This window comes from Dysidea avara, chromosome 5 (assembly GCF_963678975.1).
Source record: "Dysidea avara chromosome 5, odDysAvar1.4, whole genome shotgun sequence".
Classification (NCBI taxonomy): domain Eukaryota; kingdom Metazoa; phylum Porifera; class Demospongiae; order Dictyoceratida; family Dysideidae; genus Dysidea; species Dysidea avara.
In genome coordinates this window covers 5,550,611-5,573,588 of record NC_089276.1, presented here as the reverse complement: position 1 = coordinate 5,573,588, position 22,978 = coordinate 5,550,611, and the positions used below count along the sequence as shown (strand labels likewise).

At 38.4% G+C, this 22,978-nt stretch overlaps 3 protein-coding genes across 3 annotated transcripts in view; all 3 read right to left on the bottom strand.

Moving 5' to 3' along the window:
- The window catches only part of LOC136256563 (receptor-type tyrosine-protein phosphatase S-like), a 105,656-nt gene that overhangs the window by 18,115 nt on the left and 64,563 nt on the right, over positions 1 to 22,978 (bottom strand). Inside the window, exons 3-8 of the mRNA XM_066049541.1 lie at positions 13,569 to 13,964; positions 13,222 to 13,506; positions 1,477 to 1,776; positions 1,132 to 1,431; positions 801 to 1,085; positions 462 to 749 (exon numbers count right to left, since the gene is read on the bottom strand). Of these exons, the coding sequence (XP_065905613.1) occupies positions 462 to 749; positions 801 to 1,085; positions 1,132 to 1,431; positions 1,477 to 1,776; positions 13,222 to 13,506; positions 13,569 to 13,964 (1,854 nt within the window). The remainder of the gene's footprint in view (positions 1 to 461; positions 750 to 800; positions 1,086 to 1,131; positions 1,432 to 1,476; positions 1,777 to 13,221; positions 13,507 to 13,568; positions 13,965 to 22,978) is intronic.
- LOC136256706 (uncharacterized) lies at positions 10,061 to 11,168 on the bottom strand. The gene is made up of 5 exons (XM_066049713.1): positions 11,077 to 11,168; positions 10,749 to 11,028; positions 10,631 to 10,692; positions 10,520 to 10,582; positions 10,061 to 10,463 (listed from the first exon to the last, which is right to left on the bottom strand). The coding sequence occupies exons 1-3, from the start codon at positions 11,121 to 11,123 to the stop codon at positions 10,669 to 10,671; spliced, it is 351 nt and encodes a 116-aa protein (XP_065905785.1). The 5' UTR covers positions 11,124 to 11,168; the 3' UTR covers positions 10,061 to 10,463; positions 10,520 to 10,582; positions 10,631 to 10,668.
- LOC136256417 (uncharacterized) lies at positions 11,165 to 12,479 on the bottom strand. The gene is made up of 9 exons (XM_066049371.1): positions 12,436 to 12,479; positions 12,269 to 12,383; positions 12,118 to 12,218; positions 11,881 to 12,066; positions 11,761 to 11,828; positions 11,558 to 11,711; positions 11,440 to 11,510; positions 11,276 to 11,380; positions 11,165 to 11,199 (listed from the first exon to the last, which is right to left on the bottom strand). The coding sequence occupies exons 1-9, from the start codon at positions 12,477 to 12,479 to the stop codon at positions 11,165 to 11,167; spliced, it is 879 nt and encodes a 292-aa protein (XP_065905443.1).

Genomic DNA, 22,978 nt, shown 5'->3' with positions numbered 1-22,978 from the left:
CATTACAACCCTTTCTCGAACTTGTAATGGAGCCAAGCCGTACATGTCTGTTGTTGACACCTTTGCTGTTACCAATAATCACCTGGTTGGCTGAAATGTTAACTCTGTTGAGAAAAAATCCACTTTTAATTTTTAGCTGTTTTTCAGGATTCAGCTCAACGTGAACATACTATAGGAGGGATATAACTTGTATATACTACCTCCATTTCTCGTTAATGCATTCCTGAGCACTGATAGCAGTGCTGTTATACCACTTATACAGCTTCTCTTCCCTTTGAAGCAAGGTGTGAAAGTGGTATATATATATAGCAAATGCAAAGTAGTGCATGTTCATCACACTTAGTTATGGTTTCATCTTTCATGAAGGCATCCAAAAAGTGGTAAGGCTCTTGCCTGATCACTTGTTACACCCCTTGATAGTGACAGAAAGCTTAATCGGATAATTCTACAAATATACTTACCATCTGACCAAGTCATCACTCTCACTGAGCTGGTACTAGAAACAGTAATTGTATTATACACTGCTAGTACTGTAATGTCATAACTGACAAACTCTTCTAATTCATCAATAGTAGCCCTAGTTGATGATCCACTTATTGATACACTGTCATCATCAGCAAAACCCCCCATAGCATCATATGATATGATGTAACCATCAACATCATCAACATTAGCTACAGGTGGATTCCATGTGACCTCAATACTACGAGGTGACAATGTCACAGCACTAACAATAGTGGGAGGACCATCTACAGGATAGTATCAGATGACAATGATAACTTGTATTATATGTGACTTACAAGTTCTTCCCCTAGCTTCATCAGTCCATTCACTAGGTCCTAATGATATAACAGTATATGCTCTTACTCTAAAGCAGTACTCAGTGTTAACAACTAGTCCAGTTACTGTACGTGTAACTTCAGTACTAAATGGTTGTAGTGAAGTATAACTTCCACCTGTACATCTTCTGTATTGTAATTGATATTGAGTAATTATCCCATTAGTTGGATCAGGTATCATCCATAATAAAGTCATTGTAGTATCAGTAACACTGTCCACCATCAGTGATCTTGGTACAGTGGGACCTATAAAGAAAAAGCATTGATTTAAGCATATTAATAATATACTAACTATCTTGTCCTGAAGTTTGTGTTTCAGGATCACTAAATGTTCCAGTTCCATTAACAGTCATAGCAGCAACTCTCACTAAGTAATCAACAAATGGAACTAGTCCTGCTATTGTAAGTGTAGTTTCACTGGGAATAGTCTCACTAATCATATTGTTTGATCCAACCCTGTAGTATTGGATCATGTGACCAGTAAGTGGTCCATTACGATCAATTTCTATTGGTGGATCCCATGAAACCCTCAGTGATGATGGATTGACACTTGTTACTATCACATTCTGTGGTGGTGAACTAGGAACTGTGGAGTTATAACATGACCTTATCTCACATCATATTATGTATCACTTACCAGTTGTCCATGTTATTACTGATGCTACATCACTATTGCCACTAAATCCATTGTTAGTTCTTGTTTGTACAGTTATGGTATAGGGGGTGTTCTCCTCCAAACCGGTGAAGGTATGACTTGTGGTACTAGGATCATTCACTGTCATGTCTCCACTCCTACTACTAACACTGATATATGAAGCAGTAGTAGTGTATGAGATACGGTAGCCAATAGCATCAGGTGATGGGGATTGAGTCCATGTGACTACAACATTGCGAGATGATATCACTGTAGCTTTGACATCATCAGGAGGACCAGCAGCTACAAGTAAAAGGCTTCAGTCACTTTTCATTACAAAAATCAAATGTTTAGATACTTCTCAAATTACCATTTTAATACCATAGCCCTGGTAGCCTAGGTATGTGACAACCACCAGCAGTAAATAAGTAGGCTGCATTTTGTAATAATAAAGCATACAATTTAACTACTGATACAATGTTATCAATTGATGTAAAGTAGCTTTGGTCACATACAATACTATCAATTGTGTCAATAAAACTTTACGAATTTATTTGTTTGTCATTCAACAATTATCAAACAGTATGGTAGTGCTGTTAGCTACAAAAACAACAATACCTACATGGAAGGAAAACAGATAGGGCAGATACCTGTAGCTGAACTTATAGTGGTTGAATCTCTTAGAGAGTTCAGCTACAAACAAATCATCCTGTAGAAAGTTCAGCTACTAACAAGTCACCCTGTAGAGGTTTCAGCTATGATGAAAGTCATCTTGCAGAGGGTTCAGCTACAAACAAGTCACCCTTTAGACTGTACCAAGTCACCATGTAGTGATTTCAGCTACAAACAAGTCACCATGTAGAGTGTTCACCCACATAACACCCTTACAAGTCACCCCATTACTTGCATGATATATTATTTTAACTGGGAATAGCATAGGTAGCAGTGAAATTTGGGATAAACACCACTCTTGTTGTATTGGAAATGGGGATAAATTTCACTCGCCTCGTGAAATTTATCCTCATTTCCAATACAACACTCGTGGTATTTATCCCAAATTTCACTGCTACCTATGCTATTCCCAGTTAATACCATACTCGCTGCATATACACATGCTATGCATTAGCGTTGCTATGTACACAATTTGTCACTAAACACACGTCAACACTAATTGGCGCTACATTGTTAACATAAATTCTAGCCAATGAGATTGCAATTACAACTTTTTCACTGCTACCAGTGAAATACGGGATAAATTTCACTGCTACTATTGAGACTTTTGTATGGGCACTGAAACAGGTATGGTATTAGGTTGAAAACTTACAAACAACAAATAGATACAGTCGCGTCAAGAGTTTATAATATAAGTAAGGTATTATGAACTCTTGGTCGCGTACTTTCAACTAACCCTACATGCTCACATTCACAGAATAGCTGAGTGTCAATACCACAGACAAACAGCTCTGGTGTTTTGCACCCTTAACCCACAGTTATTAACTTTCAATCCCTGCCTAGGTGCTACTATGTAATTTGTACAATAGCACATGTATTACTGGTATCATGCAGAATTTTTTTGCACCCATGATGATGTGTGCAATTGCTTCAACTTGCACTTTAACTGCTTCAATAACAGGAGGGTATAATAAATTATGCTTACATGGTTGGTAGAGACCAGCAGAACATGCTTTTAAAGGCTTCCCATTATTTTTTCTAGCAATTATTCCCAAAATTCTTCCCTAGTATGGAGTGATTCCTAAAATGCAGCCAATTACATCTATATACTACTGTATAAAGGTAATTACTGGCAAGCATAAATTACTGCTATTGATATACTCTAACAGTATAGTAATCTTCCCTGTACCTTACAATGCCTTCAACATGCTATAAAGAATGAACAAGTGTTGGTACCTGTCTTACATGCAGGACAACTTATACAGTAAAACCTCACTTCGTGGCCACCTCTTTAATAAGACCATCTTGTTATAATGGCCATCTTTTGTGGGCTCCAAATACAGGTAGTACGTACTTCATGACCTTGTTAATAAGCCACCTCATTATTAAGGACACAATTTTTGGTCCCAGAGGTAGCCCTATTAATGAGGTTTCAGTGTATTTAAAAACCTTTACAATGTAACCTAATAATTAATGGATTGGGAAACAAGCATTAATACTAGTATTTTTAAAATTGTTAATTTAAAAATGAAGTAGAGATCTAGCTATGCAATAAAAAGTAGTGAAACAAGAGATGAATGATGGTATTACAGCATAGCTCAGTGGGAAGTCCCTACTTTGGCATTGAACAAATAATAATAGCTAATGTGCTAAAGTAGGGACTTTCCCACTGAGCTATGCTGTAATACCATCATTCAACTCTTGTTTCACTACTTTTTATTGCATAGCTAGATCTCTACTTCATTTTTAAATTAACAATTTTCAGTTTGTTTAGTTTTTTTTGTTATGGCACAGCTAGCAACAATGTAACTTGTATTAGCCCACTTGTATTTCCACATCTGGGAAAGGCAGATACCATCATTTATAAACATCTTGCCCATTTGCTCAGTGAGAAGTGTCTGTGATTATGGGCAGGCTTGGCTGTAGTTTGGGGTTCTTCTTGCAGTAGTGTGTATCAGGGGATCGCGTTCTAGATCCAAGAGTCCCTGTGTGCCTCCAGCCATCAATCTTGCTGTTGCTGAGGGATACCTGTCTCCAGTTTAGAACAATAATGCAATGATTTTATATTGTGCTTGCTTCTTTTTCTTATAAAAATAGCTATGTCTACCAGAACAATGTAATTTGCAACTGTTCTATCATACATGACTGTTGTATCATAAATGACTGATATATTAGTGTGCAGCAAGTTGGACCAATAAGGAATAAGGTGATTTTGTTTATTGATAAGTACATAGCTAGATTGCTAAGAGGTAGGGTCTCCGTACTCTTTTGTTATTAGTCCACCTAGATCTTTATTTGGTGGGTGTGGTCACAAACCAATCGTGAACTGGATCCCAATCATGAAGTTACACATATCTAGCAAGTGTAGCACCGAGACTGAAGCGCTTCTGAAATCCAGCTCTGAAATAATTCTGTGGCATCTCAATATGCTGCTGAAAGAAAGTGTTAATATGGAAAATTAACACCTTGATATGGTTTCGTTGGATGAAGAAGGAAGACAAGCAGAAGATAAAAGAAAAGACAAGGTGCAGAGGACTTACACTCATTGGACCCCAAAAGGCACATCCCACTGGTGAGTTTTTGTTATTGTGGCATAAAATGGTGACTGTGCACCGCTTCGTTTGGCCTCTAGCCTTGCAACTGTGGTCAGTGAGGCAGGCAGTGAGACTAAAATTCGAGTTTTGGCAATATTTTAAAATTCTATATCCGGCCATCTGCTATGGTGTGCCATTTATGCTTATTTTAATGGGTCAATTTTTTTGCATAAACCAACACATTTGCTTGGTGTGCCGTTTGTTTCAAAATTATGCCTCTTTTGATGGGTCAATTGCAAAAATTGACTCGGTTTTTGTAAATAACTTGCAAAAATCGACTCGGTCTTTTGTGACACACAAAAAAATGATTCGGTATTATAAAACCACTCAAAAACATCGAGTCGGTATTTGTAGTTGACACGCAAAAAATTCAATAGCTACCTCCTTGCCACAGTACTCTGGTTTCAGTTGATAAAACGTTAAAGGTCAGTCAAGGAGAGCTGAAGATGGCAAGTGAAGAAGATGAGGTAGTACTAAGCTAGAGCCAAAAAAAGATTTAACATTGTGAGGTACGGTTTCTAGCTTCACGCCTTGAGGGTTCAGTATGTTAATCGGCCTAGGCAAAAATTTTGCTGATATGGTTATTAGTTATATGTCAATATCAAAGCATTGTACAGAGGTTTGCGGAATGTTTGCAACAAAACTGTAAAGCGCCAACCGAAAAACATGATCCATCAACTTTGAAATGTGTCACCACAACTATGACAGGTCACATTTCTGGTGACTTCAGGGCCGCCCAGAGAAATTAAGGGACCCAGGGCAAAGTATTAAAATGGGGCCCCAGGGGCAAGGAAATTTCCATTCTGAATCACAACTTTACCCAAGCTGTAAGTTGAAGACCAAAAAAAAAAAAAACAAAACAAAAGGTCATTACATGCTGACAATGACAAACCCCTCACCAACCATATCTCCTTATTTATAAGCTTGCTACACTGTTCCTCTGAAGAATACTGTGACTGCTCTATTAGAGTATTTAGACCTGACTGCTCTATTAGAGTATATCAATCTTTAAATAGGTATTTAAGGGGCCCTTCGTGGAGCCTCCTGGGGTCCCTTGTAGGCTGGGGCCCGGGGCAAAATGCCCCAGTTGCCACCCCTGTGGGCGGCCCTGGGTGACTTCCTGTATTGCAAAGATTCCGCAATCCTCTGTAGTGTCTGTTGCAGATGGCTTGCGTACTGGATGATCTCAACTAGCTACGCATTCATTGAGAGACTGCATGTGAGCGGCAAAGTCTGGGGACTCAGTATACCTCAGTATTTAATAACTTCAGTCCTTCTACCAGCAGGGAATACAAGAACTTTTGCCGGGTCATGCATAAAGAGTAAAAGGAGAGACCAGGTATCCATTCCTTCACTTGAGTCCAATTGAAGTTATGGGACAACAATTAGTGACTCCCGTTGACCATGCTGACATAAAGTGGCCAGCAATTTTCATTTGTGTTCACACAAGAGGAAGTATGATCATGTTTCTCAGCATCGTAAGTCTTTATCATGGTTATCAGTTGCTCATCACGTTCAATATTGTAGTCTCTGTACCCTGTTCAACAGAACATACAGTACCATCCCCCAAGCCAGAATGTGTGTACCTATTGTGTTTGTTTTTTTTCCTACACTCCTCTATGATTGGCTATGAGAGGAGTCTAATAAACCCAAGAGGATCTATCTACTATGCCTGACTTGTGCCCATCTCCTTATGTTGCTGATCTATACAGATAAAAAAAATCATGACATTGAAGTGGGAGGTGTCATCAGACTTCTGGCAGACCTTCAAGACCACAAGGCTCATCATCTTGACGATAATCCAGCACGCCTACTAAAAGAAACTGCAGTTACTATTGCCCCCATACTCACTCTCATTTCCAAAGCTTTCTATACATCGATGTAAACTTCCTAGGGACTGGAAAACAGTTCATGTATTTCCAAGTTTTAAGAAAGGCTCTTGCAAGCTGGTGTCCTACTAATTATAGGACTTTGTCATCATTAACAAGCCAACCATGCAGAGATTTTTGAACATACAGTATATCATTTATTCTTCAATCTACATCTGGCAAAGCATTCTATTAAACAGCATAGATTCAGACTGAACCGTTCTTGTGAGACACCACTTGTCTTCACCATTAATAAAATAGCCTCTCTACTCAACCAAGGAGTACAGGTTGATGTCCTTTTACTTGACTTTTCAAAGGCGTTTGATAAGGTCCCACATTCTCAACTATTCAATAAGTTGGAATGTTGGATTACTATACTTACGGAACAGGGGCCCACATTTAGATTGGATTAAAGAATTCCGGTTGTTATTGGTGACAGTTTCAGTGCACCATCTCTAGTTATTTCTGATGTACTTAAGGTTCAGTGCTTGGTCCCCTTTTATTGCTTTTGTTATTCATCAATGACCTATATCTTCTGAAGTTACATTGTGCTGATGAAGTTTTGATACTTTGAGGTATTCATGCACCAGCAGGTGTTACAAAAAGACATAGATAAACTACATGGCAAATGCCTGTTAAATGTGAGCACCTAAGGATTACTAATAAACTAGAAGGTCAACCTCAAACAGTAGTCAGCCAAATATCTGGGCCTAACCATACCTCATAATTTATTATGATCTGATCATATCTCCAGAACTAATGAGTAACGATTACTGGAAAAACCAATGATTCAGTGTTCAAAGGAACCTCTATCATTGTTCGCAAGATTTCAAAATATCAAATTACACTTGTCTAACATATATAGCTATGTCCATCCAATTGTTGGATATGCTTCTGCCATTTGGCATCCATGTCAGTACACAGAGTCACATCTATCAAGTTGAAATGGTCCAAAGGAGAGCAGCCAGATTTATTTTCATGTTTCTAGACTGATGTCATGATCACTTTAAAGTCAACTTGACTAGCCATCTCTCCAACTACGTAGAAATTGGTCCTTCATAATTATGTTCTTTAAAATTGTTAATGATATTGCTGACATCACTCACATGTTTCTACGCTCTATGCTGCTCCATACTCTAGTCGTGGCGGGCAGTAGTTAAATTTATCCTGCGCATTTGGCTACATGCATATGCAATCAAGAATTGAATCTTTCAAGAATTCATTTTTCCCACAACATTAAGGCTATGGAATTTATATTATATTTTTTGACAGCTAGCTAACAAGTACTTGCTTATAGGCCCTTAGCTAGCAAAACTCGAGACGTGAAGCTAGCAAGCTACTGTACGCACACCTCACATTGTTCTACATCTTCTTTCAGTTCTGCTACCTCATTTTCTTCTTCACTTGCCATCTTCGGCTCTCCTTGACTGACCTTTGACGTTTTATCAACTGAAACCAGAGTACCGTGGCGAGGAGGTAGCTATTGAATTTTTGCGTGTCAGCTACAAATACCGAGTCGATGTTTTGCGTGGTTTTATAATACTAAATCATTTTTTTGCATGTCACAAAAAGCCGAGTCGATTTTTATGCATCTTTTAACTACAAAAACCAAGTCGGTTTTATGCGTGTTATAAAACACCAAGTCGATATTTATAATCGACCCACCAAAAGAGACATAATTTTGAAACAAATGGCACACCATAACCTGTAAGTGTTTAATGTTGTACTTTGTATTATATGGACTAGTACTATTCTATAAAGGTGATTTTCGTTGTGTAAAATGTCTCTAGGATGATTTTTGAAGGTGGAAGTTTGGGCGGCGTGCGAAACTTTCGAAAGGATCTTTACTTAAATGGTACTTCTAAATTGCTATGTAGCATTGGGTTACTGTTTATTAGAGTATGCGAACACCACTGTAGTGGCCTCACAACATGCATGCGTTCAAAGGCATATATCTCGTAAATGGAATATCCAATGAGGAAATAGTTTGTGCTACGTTACTCTGGTTTAATGGCCAGTTTCTTAAACTTTATCCAAACATTGTAGAGTGATCAAGCGTGATGTAAGGTGAATTGCATTGGAAATTTCACTATTTCTAAATCGATAATTACTACCTGTTACAACAGATAAAAGAAATAAAGAAGGGTTAGCAAAAGTTACATGATATTGTAGATCTATTCATTATGACAAACTTAGTGCTAACCATGGAGGAATAGGTGGTATGTACATGGATTAATGGGAGCCCAAGCATTGTATGTCAAACGTGTATTGATTTTTAAGAATCAAGCTGACATCATTGTTAAACCCTTTGGCTCCGAATACCACTATAGTAGCGTTGATTCTTAAAAATGGAACTTAAAATACGCATTTTGACATACAATGCTTGGGCTCCCATTAATCCATGTAGGGACCACCTATTCCTCCGTGGTTAGCACTAAGCTAGTCATAATGAATAGATCTATAACTTTTGCTAACCCTTTTATATTTATTTTATCCGTTATGAGACCACTACAGTGGTGTTCACATTTAACGGAACACTTTTTTTATTAACTTGGGGCCAAAGGGTTGAGGAGTGTTTCCAAGAAAATCGCAAAATTTGTGAAGTTTAATCAACTATTTCTGAAAAATCATCTTATTATTCAGAAATCATTCCTGATATTTTTACCACCTATCATTTCGGCATATTCTGCAGGTCTGGGTACTACATTAATTTAAACACACTGGACATATAAAATGTAGTGTTGATGTTTAAATACTTGAGTTTCTAATTTTATGTAGGCATCTACCTTTTGTTAATAACTTAGCATAACATACACAATAGGGCAAGTCCTGCACTGTATGGCATGCAGGTATAGGTGCATGCTACATTGTGCACAACATGTAGTTTGCACCTGTGAACTAAACATATACATACCGTGTATATGCACAATATACTACAGTTATCTTAGCTACATGCAGCTCCACTACATAACTTACCTGCATGCTCACATCATTTGCAGGTTGGCATAAGGCAACTTTGTGTTCTTTAACAGTGACATTACCAAGCATGCTACATATAATGCTTGGTTCCCTTTGCATTAAAATGCTTAACGTGGAGAGGTTCTGCATATAGTGCAGGTACCAATGCTAGATTTAAATGTAAACTATACAATCCACATACTATACTTTTATAGTACGTTCGCGTTGAGCTGAACCCTCAAAAACGATTAATAACTTACGATTGCTACATCGCACGGGCCTCTTGTATTGCTCGATACGTAGCGCTTCTCAATCCGCTAAAAATATATTAAAAACGCTTCATTCGAATGTAAGACACTCTAGTTATGACACTGCAAAGTTTCTCCATACATTTTCAATGGGGAAGCCTCTAAAGCGCGGCCCTTTGATATTCATGTTGACACATGTTTGTGGCGAAGCCAGACGTCACACTCCCGCCCTCAACACGCATGATATCACCATCTGTTATGTAAGAGGCTGTAATACACTTTAGCAAGAAAAAATAAACAGTTTTTGTGTGTGTAAAACAGAGTTGCGTGAGTAGAAGAGCTGGGGCCACTGTTGCATTGTATTTAGAAGGTAAGTGGCCCACTTATCTTCAGGGGAAAAACCTCTTTCAGCCATTAAGAGTAAAAACCCAAATTATAACAGCTCAAGTACTTTTTTCCAGCATAGGTGTACCTGCAAGTGAGGCAAACAACATGTTTTTAACTTCACATTTACCACACAGCTGCTTATTCTCTCCTATTCCCATCTAGTCAATTTGTCATTTTAATCCTTTTCCCATCACTTTGTGCACATGCCATACAAGCCGTTTCAAATCAGCACCTGGTTCTCAAAGTCACATTCCCACAGAACTCTACAGAAAGTTTCACTAAATGAAATACTGTTTGTATGCATTTGGACCTATAATACCTTTAGTGACTTTTAAACACTCCTGCACTGATCAATATACACAATGTCTGGTATGTTCACCTTCTGCAAGCATAATAAAGTAACAATAACTTTGAAAGTGCATGCACTTACACTTCATCTGTTTTTTTTTTTCATGTACTTTGCAGAGTTCAATTCCAGCCACCCGATGACTCCTGGGGAACAACATACAAGTTGTAACACTAGTATTGTAAATATCAAACAATCTTACATCAGATGAAGTAGGCTCAGAAGAAGACTCGGACTCACTGTTGCTGGTGGTGGAGGAGTCATTAATACCACCACCACCACCATCACCATCTTCACTATCACTACTATCATTGCTGACGTGAATGAGGAATCGTTCTAGAAGTTCCTCATGAAGTCCATCCTGTTCCCAGTAATGATCTTCGACTTCTTCTTGAACGTGCTTTATCAAAGATTGCCACCTCTCAGATGTAACAGCCTCAAATCCTTGATAAACCAGTTCCTTAACTTCAGTCAAAGTAAACCTAAATAGATGCCAAACTATAACAACGTCCATAACAATGTTGATATACCTCTTGTTGTTCCGCTTTACGTGTCCCTTCACTTGACTCCAGGCCATCTCAATAGGATTTAGTTCACAGTGTGCAACTGGTAGTCTGACTACTTCGTGCCTATTATTATGTTAGCCGAAAGAACTGGGATCACAACAGTATACCAGAAAAAAGCCATACCAGAAAAATGTCAGAGCCACAATGTATACACTTACCATACCTTTACTTCCAGCTATCTCATCTATAGCATATCTTGGAGGAGTTTTTGCTCGTTTGATGATTTCCCACAGATCTCTTTTCAGTGAACTTTCTGGATATGCTATACCTGTGAATCATCATACAGTCACATACTGAAACAGTGACAGTATATACACACTGCCTTACGTTTCTTATCTAACCACTCTTTCAGCTGTGCTTTTCGCCACTTTTGCTTTGGTTGCTCCTCCAAGTGGCGACTGCAGTTAACACAGTAATGTTTACAGTTGACAAATCTAATACCTACCTATGGTAACTGGCATTGTCCATTACAATCAGACAATTGGCTGGTAATGCTGGAAGTAACTTTTCTTTAAACCACCTTTCAAAATTCTCTACATTCATTTCTTGATGGTAATCAGCTGCAGATCCTTTCTTGGCTTTAAAAACCCAATCACAACCTGAAAGAACAGCTGTGTTTACTGGATACTTCACATCATAGAAAATTACCGGGAACCCATCCATCTTTGCCTCCAGCATGTAAGATAATAAGGCGCTCTCCTTTACCTGATGGCTTGCTATGTATAAATTAGGTTAAACAAGCATACTTTTGAAAGCTATTTAACCAACCTGACTCCTCCTATAGTCCCTCCAGTAGTCTTATCAGCCTCTACCCAGGCTCTGGACTTCCCATCATGCGCATTGGCCCAAGTCTCATCCAAGTACACCACTGGTTTCCCTTCAGTTCTGTTGCGTCTCATTCGTCTCAAATATTTATGACGCTGATGGACTATGCGGGGTTGCTCATAGTATACCCTGCATGTATGTGTAGTAAAATAAAAACACACAAACTGGTGCAATACTAACTTCTTGTCATTAATCGTTCTATGCTTGAATCCCATATCCTTCAATACCCTTCTAAGTGATGTTCTTCCCCCGGAGAAAACACCATCATTCCTAAGTTTTGACTGTAGATGGAGTAACAAAACCAAAGGCTCGAGCGTTCAAATTCACCCACCAAAATCTTCGACAGTGATAGATTTTCTTTCTTGTCGTATAACGAATGTATTTTCCGTCTGATTGCATCCCGGTCGAAACTGTCTGCATCGACACGGATTCGTGAACGTTTGTACCTGCCGTGACGATTAGATGAATAGAGTAGCCTCCTGCAAACTACTTTTGTACCTTTTTCTTGGCGTAGAAAACCCGCCTTTCTTGCGGTACTCCATCCTCACTCTTACAATAGATGACTCTGAAATTCCTACGTGGCGAAATCAATACCAAACCCAGCTGCAAAGATATTTAATACCAGTGGCCTTAGAGATTCTCTGCTTCACATTGACGGAAACTTTAGACTTGTTCCTCAAAGCAGTTCCATAGCTTCATGAGTAGAAACTTTGTTTGGCTGTTTAACCTCTTTCCAAGAGGGTTTCGCTCCGCACTCACTATCGCTGCAATGGACGCCATATTTTCGACAATTAAGTGCACGCCCGTAACATGAGCTTACGAATAAATGCGTCATGAACATCATGTTTAAAGCCTTTGATCTTGTATGGCTTCTTAATCACCAACCCAGGATTCAGCTCAACGCGAACGTACTATAGTCCAATTAACTAATCCAAATGCTATTATATTAAATTTGCCTGATACAGTCCAAAATTTCCCCTTATAAAGTAGTTGGTGTATTAGACAGGTGATGTTGCATAGAAACGGATATCGCAATGGTCAATTTCTTGCTTATTATCCAGATTTCCAAGTTTAGTAAAACCATGACTAAATTTTAGGCTAAGCCAATTAGAACACCTGGTTAGAAGATAGACACATACACAGTGTTACACACAGTTTCCTAGAACAATTTTAGGATACCATGTAGAACAGTCACAGCTGTCCTGTAGCAGACCCAAGGCACACAAAGTTATCTGCTATTTTCGTCCCTATGTTAAGACACATCTCATACAAAACAAAACTTACTAGCAGTAACAGTGATGGTCTCACTATCACTTCCAAAAGGATTAGTCACAGTACATGTGTATGTTCCACTTGTTGTAACAGTAAACATGTAGTCAGCACGGAACACTGCAAGCATATTAGTATACATTAATGGAGTGATGCTGGTGGAATTTTGCATCGGATTACTATCCTTCCTCCATGTGAATGTGTCTGGGGGAGAACCTCGTGAGGTACAGGATAATGTGGTACTCATTCCAGCAGAAACTGTTACAGTAGATGATGATGGAGCATCTATCATTGGAGCAGCTGTGTAGAGAGATGAAAGATGGTTAACAATGAGGTGATGGGATACATATCAAGTTACTCACTTCTTCCACTAAAGTACACACCCACCCTCATGATCTGGTTCATCATTGAACTGTTTATCATGATACATGAGTAAACACCTTCTACAGTAGTATTGAATGTTCCACACAGATATAAGCTGAGTACTCCTGGAAATCTCCCAACAGGTGCTGCACGTTCTTCAAACAAAGGACCATGACAATTCGTTGGAGCAACAGGTACTTTAGTTCCATTAAAGTACCATCCACCCAGTGCAGTATTAATATCATTACCAGAAGGTCCCAGTCCAGAAGCACAACGTAAAATTGCTTTATTTTCATCAAGCACAAAAGGTTGAGTAATGTAATTAGTAACTTTATTACTGTCAACTAAATCCACACTAGGACCACCAGTGGCTGCTACTGTGGTCACAGCAACACCTAATATGTACAGATATGGTACTGGTTATAATGATCAATTTAATACAATAACCTACTATGTACATCATAAACCCATATCACCAACAGGTTTTAAAACATTGTAAACCAAGGGATGGTACATTACCTCAATAATCAAGACAAAAGGTAGTGTGTTATGTGGCCCAAGAAGATGGTGCACCCTGGGTATATTGACAGGAAGAAAATGTGATTTTCACACATATGTAGTCCATGGAACAAATTTTACTGTAAAGTTGCCCACCAGGTATGGGAGTCCATGTATCATACTTGAAGGAATTGCCTCTGTAATTTCTGGGATACAAGCAGCTAACGTTTGTTCTATGAATTTCTTCATTTCGCATACTTTGCAGAGTCCACCATAAAACACCAATGCATCATATCAAGATGTTTGACACAAAATTTGGCACACATACAGGGATGCTAAACACCAATATCAGTACTAATTTTGGTGCAAATCCAATGAAAATTCATGGAGTAACAACTGATTACTCATGTAAAAGAAGACCGCACTACTGACATGCCTACAGGGTAAACCGCTTCAAGGAATCAGTTGACATAGTTAAAGTAACCATCGTAGGGGTGTCTTTTGGTGGTTTGAAAGAAATCGACATAAAAACCATGAAGGTACAATGTAATATCCAACAGTGTATAACAACTGTGCAATCAAGCTAAAAAAAGTTTAGTTACCCTGCCTACAGGACAAACCGCTTAAGGGAATGAGCTGAAAATCAGTCTATATAACTGAAATAAATCAATGTAGAAGACCTTACAGTGGTTTAGGAGATCACATTAAAATTACAATGCGAACACCAACTACATGTAACCTGGAGCCCATGAGCAAGCATGCACCTTTGTAGCACTTATGTGCTCCTTATGTAGCAAATGCTAGATTGAGATACTAAATAGTGCAAACTATTTATCCTGTACAGATATTTTTGAGTTAAAATTTAAGAGACCGGTTATCCAGTTAAGAGAAATAAATAACTGATATATAGTTGAATTTATAAAAATAACTGGTCAATTAATTGGTTAAGTTTCACAGCTCTAGTTCAGATACAATAAGTCATCCTGCAGAGTGTTCAGCTTCGAACAAGTCACTCTGTGGAGAGTTCAGCTACAAGTCACTCTGTAGCGAGTTCGGCTACATAACACCTTGTAGATACTTCAACTGCAAACAGTTCACCTAGTAGAGAGTAAAGAGTTCTATGTTACCCTGTACATAGTTCAACTACAGATGAGTTCATCCTGTAGATAGTTCACCTATACACAGTACCCTTTCAGTTATGTGACAAGTCACCCTATTAGCTACGTTGTGCGTCAAAAGAAAGTTAAGGTAGTTGTAACAGTACAAATTTTTAATGATATTACTAACAGTAAGGGAGTAGCCATATTATGCAGTAATACGCTTCATACTATGACTTGATCAGTGTTGGGTGTAATGTGCGTTATGTAATACATTAATACAATGTACTACATTTAATGTGTTACTAAAGTACCGCATTACTACTCGTTACTGTAATATTATTACCTTGCACTAACATGTTACCTAACTAGCAGTTACTGTAATATTATTACCTAACAAAGTACCTTTATACATTGTAATATCAAGACACACAGTAGTGTGTCGTGCGGCCCAAGAAGCCGGTGCGCTACACCGTGGGTATATTAACAGGAAGAAAGAAAATGCAATTTTCACACCTATGTAGTTCTGTGATCTCTTATCCGATTGGAACAAAATTTGCTAGAGAAGTGCCGGCCAGTTAGGGGAGTCTACATACCACATTTGAAGAAAATCGCTCCAGCCATTTCCGAGATACGAGCGAACATAATTCGTTTTAATTTCTTTGCTTTTTCTTCATTTTGCACACTTTGCAAAATCTGCCATAAAACACGAATGTGTGCTCCAATTGGGCTGAAATTTGGCACACTTAAAGGGCTCATTACGGCGGATCTCAGTACCAACTTTGGTAGGAATGTGATGCACATTCACGGAGTTATGATCGATTATTCGCGTAAAATAAGGTTGAAGGTCTGTCACGCCCACAGGGTAAACCGCTTGAAGGTGAAAATTGCTATGTAGATGGAGTAACCATCGTAGGAGTGCCTTTTTGTGGTTTGAAAAGAATCGAGATAAAGACCATGGAGATACGACACAAAACCCAACCTGTGTCACAATTATGCAATCGATTAAAAAAACCATTAGTTTTCATGCCTACCAGGCAAACCTCTTAGAGCAATGAGCTGAAAATCGGTGTGCAGTTGGAATAATCATTATAGAAAGTCCTTGCAGTAGTACAGAAGAATCGGATTACAAACCACTGAGTTATGATTCGAAGGCCAACTATGTGTAGCAAATGCAAGATCGAGATACTCTAATAGAACAGTCACCCTAATAGAGCATTCGGCTTTGTTTACAACTTCCTCCATTATAGAATTATATTACATTGCAAGTTATTCTGTACGGAGTTCAGCTACAACAGTTAATCTTATAGACAATTCAGCTAGAAACAAGTCACCCTGTAGAGAAATCAGCTAAAAGAAGTCACCTTGTAGAGAGTTCAGCTACGAACAATTCACCCTGTAGAGAGATTAGCTAGAAAAAAGAATTTACCTTGTAGAGAGTTCAGCTACAAAGAAACCATCATGTAGAGAGTTCAGCTGCAAACTAATCACCCTGTAGAGAGTTCAGCTAGAAGAAGTCACCTTATAGAGGGTTCAGCTACAAAGAACCACCCTGTAGAGAATTCAGCTGCAAACAAATCACCCTGTAGAGAGTTCAGCTGCGAACTAATCACCCTGTAGAGAGTTCAGCTACAAACAATTCATCCTGTAGAGAGATCAGCTAGAAAAAAGAATTTACCTTATAGAGAGTTCAGCTACAAGAAACCATCATGTAGAGAGTTCAGCTGCAAACAAATCAGAGTTCAGTTACAAACAAATTACCCTGTAGAGAGTTCGACTACAAACAGATAACACTGCAGAGAGTTCAGCTAGAGTCAAGTCACCTTGTAGAGAGAATTCTGTAGAGAATTCATCTACGTACAAACAAATCACCCTGTAGAGAGTTCAGCTACATTTCAAGTCACCCAGTAGAGAGATCAGCTACAAAAAAAGTTATCCTGTAAGGATTAATTGACATGTAATAAATATACGTATTATATATATCTAACTGAATACTGTACAAGGTGATTTGTTTCTAGTTGAGTTGTCTACTGAGAGATTTGTTTGTAGCTGAACTCTCCACAGGGTGACTTGTAATGTAGTTGGACTCACTACAGGGTGACTTGATCAAGCTGATCTCTCTACAGGGTGCCTCGTGTCTAGTTGATCCCTCTACAGAGTGATTTTTCTCTTGAATTCTCTAAATTCAGCATGATTTGATCTTTCTACAGGGTGACTTGTTTCTAACTGAACTCTCTACAGGGTGACTTGATCTCTTTATCTGGTGACTTGATCTCTTTATCTGGTGACTTGTTTCTAACTGATCCTTCGGTGGAGTGATTTGGTCTTTCTACAGGATGATTAAAAAAATGTAGCTGATCTCACTACAGGGTGACTTGTTTCTACCTAGCAGATCTCTCTACAGGGTGACTTCTTTTTTGCTGAACTTTCATTTTGTTTAAAGTTGATCTCTCTACAGAGTGATTGGTTTCTCTACAGATTTGTTTCTAACTGAATGCTGTACAGGGTGATTTGCTGATCAGCCTACTAAGAGATTTTTTTGTAGCTGAGGGTGACCTGAAATGTGACTGGATTGGTACGCGTCAATTTTTAAATAGCATCTTTCCTGCCTTCCAGGCCCCCCACCTCCCACCCCTTTTGGAGCTCGCCTGATACAGCCAACCTCGGTTAAAAAAACTATCTAAAATGATGGGAAACTTAGCTGTTGAGTACTTCTTCAGTGGATGATCTGGAAGGTAATAAATTGTTGTAAAACGTGTGCAAATTTGGTATGCATAGCACCATCATTGGTGAGCTACAACACTCTGAATATTTAAAACCGGTGTTTCTCAATACTTTCAAATGGGCGATAAGACCAGTTTTCCCAGAGACAGTCACAAATGTAGTTGGAATCTCTACAGGGTGATTTGATCAAGCTGATTTCTCCACAAGGTGCCTTGTTTCCAGCTGATCTCTCTACAGCGTGATTTGTTTCTAGCTGAACTCTATACAGGGTGGCTTGATTCTAGCTGATCTCTATAGGATAACTTGTTTCTGGCTGATTACCCTATACAGGTTGACTTCTTTCTGGCCGTACTCTCTACAGGGTGATTTGAAATGTAGCTGATCTCTTTACAGGGTTACCTGACCTCTCTACTGGGTGACTTCAAACATAGTTAAACTCTTTACAGGATAACTTGTTTCTAGCTGATCTCCAGATTTGTTTGTAGCTGAACTCTCCACAGGATGGCTTATTTCTAGCTGAAACACAAAATGTAGCTGTACTTTCTATAGGGTGACTTGTTTCTAGCTGATCTCTCTACAGGGTGACTTGCATTCTAGCTGATCTCTATAAAGGGTGATTTGTTTCTAGCTAATCTCTCTATAGAGTGATTTGTTTCTGGATAATCTCTCTACAAGGTGATTTGTTTCTACCTGATTTCTCTACTGACAATCTGTGTGATTTGTTTCTGCTGAACTCTTTACAGAGTGACTTGTTTCTAGCTTACCTTTCTAAAGGGTGATTTTTCTAGCTGATCTTTCCATAGGATGACTTGTTTCTAGCTCTACAAGGTGATTTTTTTAAGCTGATCTCTCTACAAGATGATTATGTAGCTGATCTTTCTATAGGGTGACTCATTTCTAGCTGATCTCTCTACAAGGTAACTTGCTTCCAGCTGAACTCTCAACAGGGTGACTTGAAATATAGCTGAAGTGACTGGTTTCTAGCTGATCCTTATATAGGATGACTTATTTCAAGTTGATTTCTCTACAGGGTGATTTGTTTCTAGCTGAATACTCTACAGGATGACTTGAAATGTGGTTTAACACTTTGCAGGGTGACCTGTTGGCTTTTTTCTAGCTGGTCTCTCTACAGGGTGACCTTTTGTAGTTAAGCTCCATACAGAGTGGCTTATAACAGTGCTAAATTCTCTACAAGACATAAATGAATGCTTTAATAGAGTAATTTACTTCTTATAGTTGACTGCTTTATTAGGGTGACTGCTCTATTAGAGTATCTCGATCTCTCACTTGGTATACTGAGTTGGATTTCATGACTCTGCAGCTTTAAGTCCAATTCTTCTACACTATTGAAGAACCTTTCTAAGATGATTATTCCGTCTGTACAACAACTTTCAAAGCATTATTCCAAACGGTTTTTCTGGTAGGCATGGCAAGTTATTATTTTTTATTAGCTAATCTTGATCTCATAATTGTTAAACCCTGTTGGCCTTTTTGTTGTATCTTCATGGTTTTTAGCTCAATTCTTTCAAACTACAGAAGGTTTGAGGTTCAACCTATCCATGCACTGATTTCCAGCTTCTTCCTATAAGTGGTTTACCCTGTAGGCATGACAACATAGTGGTGTTATTTTCATGATTGATCGCTGATAACTCCTTGACTACTTATCGTATTCCAGCCAACCTTGATATTAAGATGTACCTTTATACCCTCCACCTATGTGCCAAATTTCAAAGTAATCAGATATGGTATTAGCATTTTACGGTAGTTTTTGTAAGTGTGTGAAAAGAGGAAGAAAATGAGAAAAAATTGAAGAAATTGAGTCAATTTTTGAAGCCTCATATCTCGGAAATGCTGGAATTCATTTTGCTGAAATTTGGTATGTGGAGTACTGACATTAGTGGATGTGTCCACAGCAAAAATTGTGCCATTTTGTAAAGGCAGCACGGAGCTGTGAATGCATGTGAAAATTACACTTTCTTTCTTCCTGTCAGTGTAGTGTGCTGGCTTTCTTGGCCGCATGACACATTACTGTGTGTCTTGAACTGTAATGTGTTTCATCACAGTGGAAGTAATAATTAATAATAGTTAGGCAGATTTGTGCACAAATTTGGGTGAATTGTGGGTTTTTACATACAAGCATGAAAGTTGGTAGGATTATAAAGCTTTATCTAGTAAGTGTTTTAGAAGCGGAGCCACCTCCAACTTCGACTTTTAGTGACATTTAGAGATTGTAAACAATTTTGGTCAATATTGGTATCAAATGAAAGAGCACACTACAAGGAGTAGTTTAACAGTTGAATCAAGTCTGTATGTCTTTCTGTTCAAACGTTATGGCTATTTTCCCACGTTCAATTATCACAGTGAACAAAAACACTATAATACAAAAACACTATAACTAGCATATTAAAATTATAAACTTAAAAATGAAGTAGGGATCCAAGCGATAAAAAGTAGTGAAACAAGGATGGTAGCTATTACAGCATAGCTCAGTGGGAAATCCCTACTTTGGCATTGAACACAAAATAATTGATATACCACTCCCAAGTAGGGATTTCTTACTGAGCTATGCTGTAATAGCTACCATTCAAACATCTTTAAGTGGCCACTACTCAAACACTGAAGGAGTTTCTTAAAATTTATAATGTTTTACAAACTATTACATGATCTTGTTGACATTTCATTTACACTTATACCCCTCTCAACACCTACCCGTGGACACAACCAGCGTTTTGTCACCCGCTTTGCTAGAACTAATACATATTTAAACTCTTTCCTACCCTCTGTTATCAATTTGTGGAATTCTCTACCTGATTCATTAGTTGAACTGGATGATTCAAACCAATTTTAAGATGATTTATCCTTATACCTCTTCCCAACAGACTGATTTTATGTATGATTATCTGTAGTGTGTTTATACTCTTTCTGTGAGTTCTACACAATAATTAACAATAAAAAAAAATTCTTGTTTCATTACTTTTTATTGCTTGGATCCCTACTTCATGTTTAAATTTTTAATTTTTAATATACTAGTTTGTTAAGCTTTTTTGTTAAAGCATACAGCTAGCTATAAGGCCACTCCAAGAAAATTCATTGTTTTCCATTTCATTGACCTCAAAAATACATACATGCGGGCGGGCGGTTCATTATCCATTGTTCATTGTAGATATTTTCACTAATTTTCAAAATCCATAACTAACTTACAGGTAAGAATTCAGTAGAAATATTTAAACTAAGAACCTGAACAGTGAAAAGCTAGCTAAATGGGCTTTCTGAATGCCAATAGTTACTGCTATGCAACCACAGGATAAATAATGAATAAAATGCTCAGTTGACAGCAATAATGAATGACTATGCGGGAAAAGAATCTGCATGCAGGCAGGAAATGAATTTCTTGGAGTGGCCTAAACATGTGACTGTTCTATTAGGGTTACTGCTGTATTAGAGTATCTCGAGTCATGTGTACTTGCCAAAAAGGGTGTGTGGTTTCAATCAATTATTAGACTAGAGTATCTCGAATCAGCCTACCAACTTGAAGGTGTGTGGCCACAAATACAGCTAGCATAAAAGGGGTGTGGTCATTGTGGTATCAATCAATAGAATAAAGAATGAGCATGATCTTGTGACCTATCGTGGAGTACCGGTACCTTCGTACAGTAGCGTAGTCTAAGCGCCTTAAATAATTTTGTGGTGTCTATTATGCTGCTTAATAAAGAAAGTGTTGTGGTGGTTTCGTTGGATGAAGAAGACAACCAACCTGATTGAAGATAAAAAAGGAAAGACAAGGCGCACAGGGCACACACTCGTCGGAACCCCAAAAGGCACATCCCACTGGTGAGTTTGTTGCTGTGGTGTAAAATGGTGTCCGTGCGCTGCTTTGTATGGGCTCTAGGCTTCCGACTGTGGTCAGTGAGTGAGATGAAATTTCAAGTTTTGGAGACCTTTTAAAAATTCTATATCCAGTCACCGGAAAGTATTTTCTTGTTTTCAATGCTGTATTTCATGTTAGATGGACTAATATTATTCCACAAAGGTAATTTTCATGGTGTAAGATGTCTCTAGGATGATGATTTTTAAAGGCAGAATTTTGGGTGGCGTGTACTACTTTTGGGGATCCCTACTTAAAAAGTATGACCGTACTGTTTGAAGTGGTTCTAGATGTTGATAATCTAATATAAAGTTATCATTGCAATTTCCACCACACTGGCACAGGGAAGTACGTTTTAGAGAAGTTTTTTTGCACTTGCACTATCCTCTCTTTTTCTTGCATCCACAACTTAGTAGCTCCCTGGATGAACTGCTGGCTTCCGGTAAAGTTGTCCATAATGGCTTCCAGTTATCCATCTCCACTGCTCTGGTGAAGGTAAGTTTTGTGCCCAGCAATGCCCTCCTTGTGCATACAGCTCTCTTAATTATGTTGTACCCAGGCTGCTCTGGTAGGAGGGATAGCATCCATTGCTCACTAAAAAGTTGCTTTCTAGCTTCATCAATGTTTACCAAACCACAGTAGTATTGAAAATCTATCTAGTACAACTACATCCTTTTCATTTATGTCATTAGGTAAAGTTGAAAGTGCTAGAAAGGTTGCTCATATGCCATCCATGTGTCCCAAGCTGACTTCTTTCCCCTTGTAGCAAATGCTGACACTGTATTGTATCCTGTGTAGGCATGAAACATAGGTAAAGCTTGAGACTATCTAGGGCAATGGATTTAACAATGTCATGAACAGGTATGTATCTAAAAATTTTTCTTGTTCCAATGCTATCCAAAATTCCTCTATATGTACATGTAATTTTGTTGCTGCTGCTACTGACAAGACAACCACATCAGTATCCACTGTACGCAGTAAAATACAATTGTTGACAGCGTCTGCCATATATAGGATCATTCTTGTATCTGCTTCTTCATGATCACAAGGAGCAAGATGACTAGTGTCTTGTGGGGGGGTGCACATAATTTCTGAACCAGTTGTCGTGACTATTTGCTTGATAGTCACCAAGTGACTTATAGGTTTAGTGAGGAAAGTGAACAACTCAGTCTTGCTTGCATCATTACACAAGAACTCCTACCAATTTTTTTGGCAGAGTATTTGA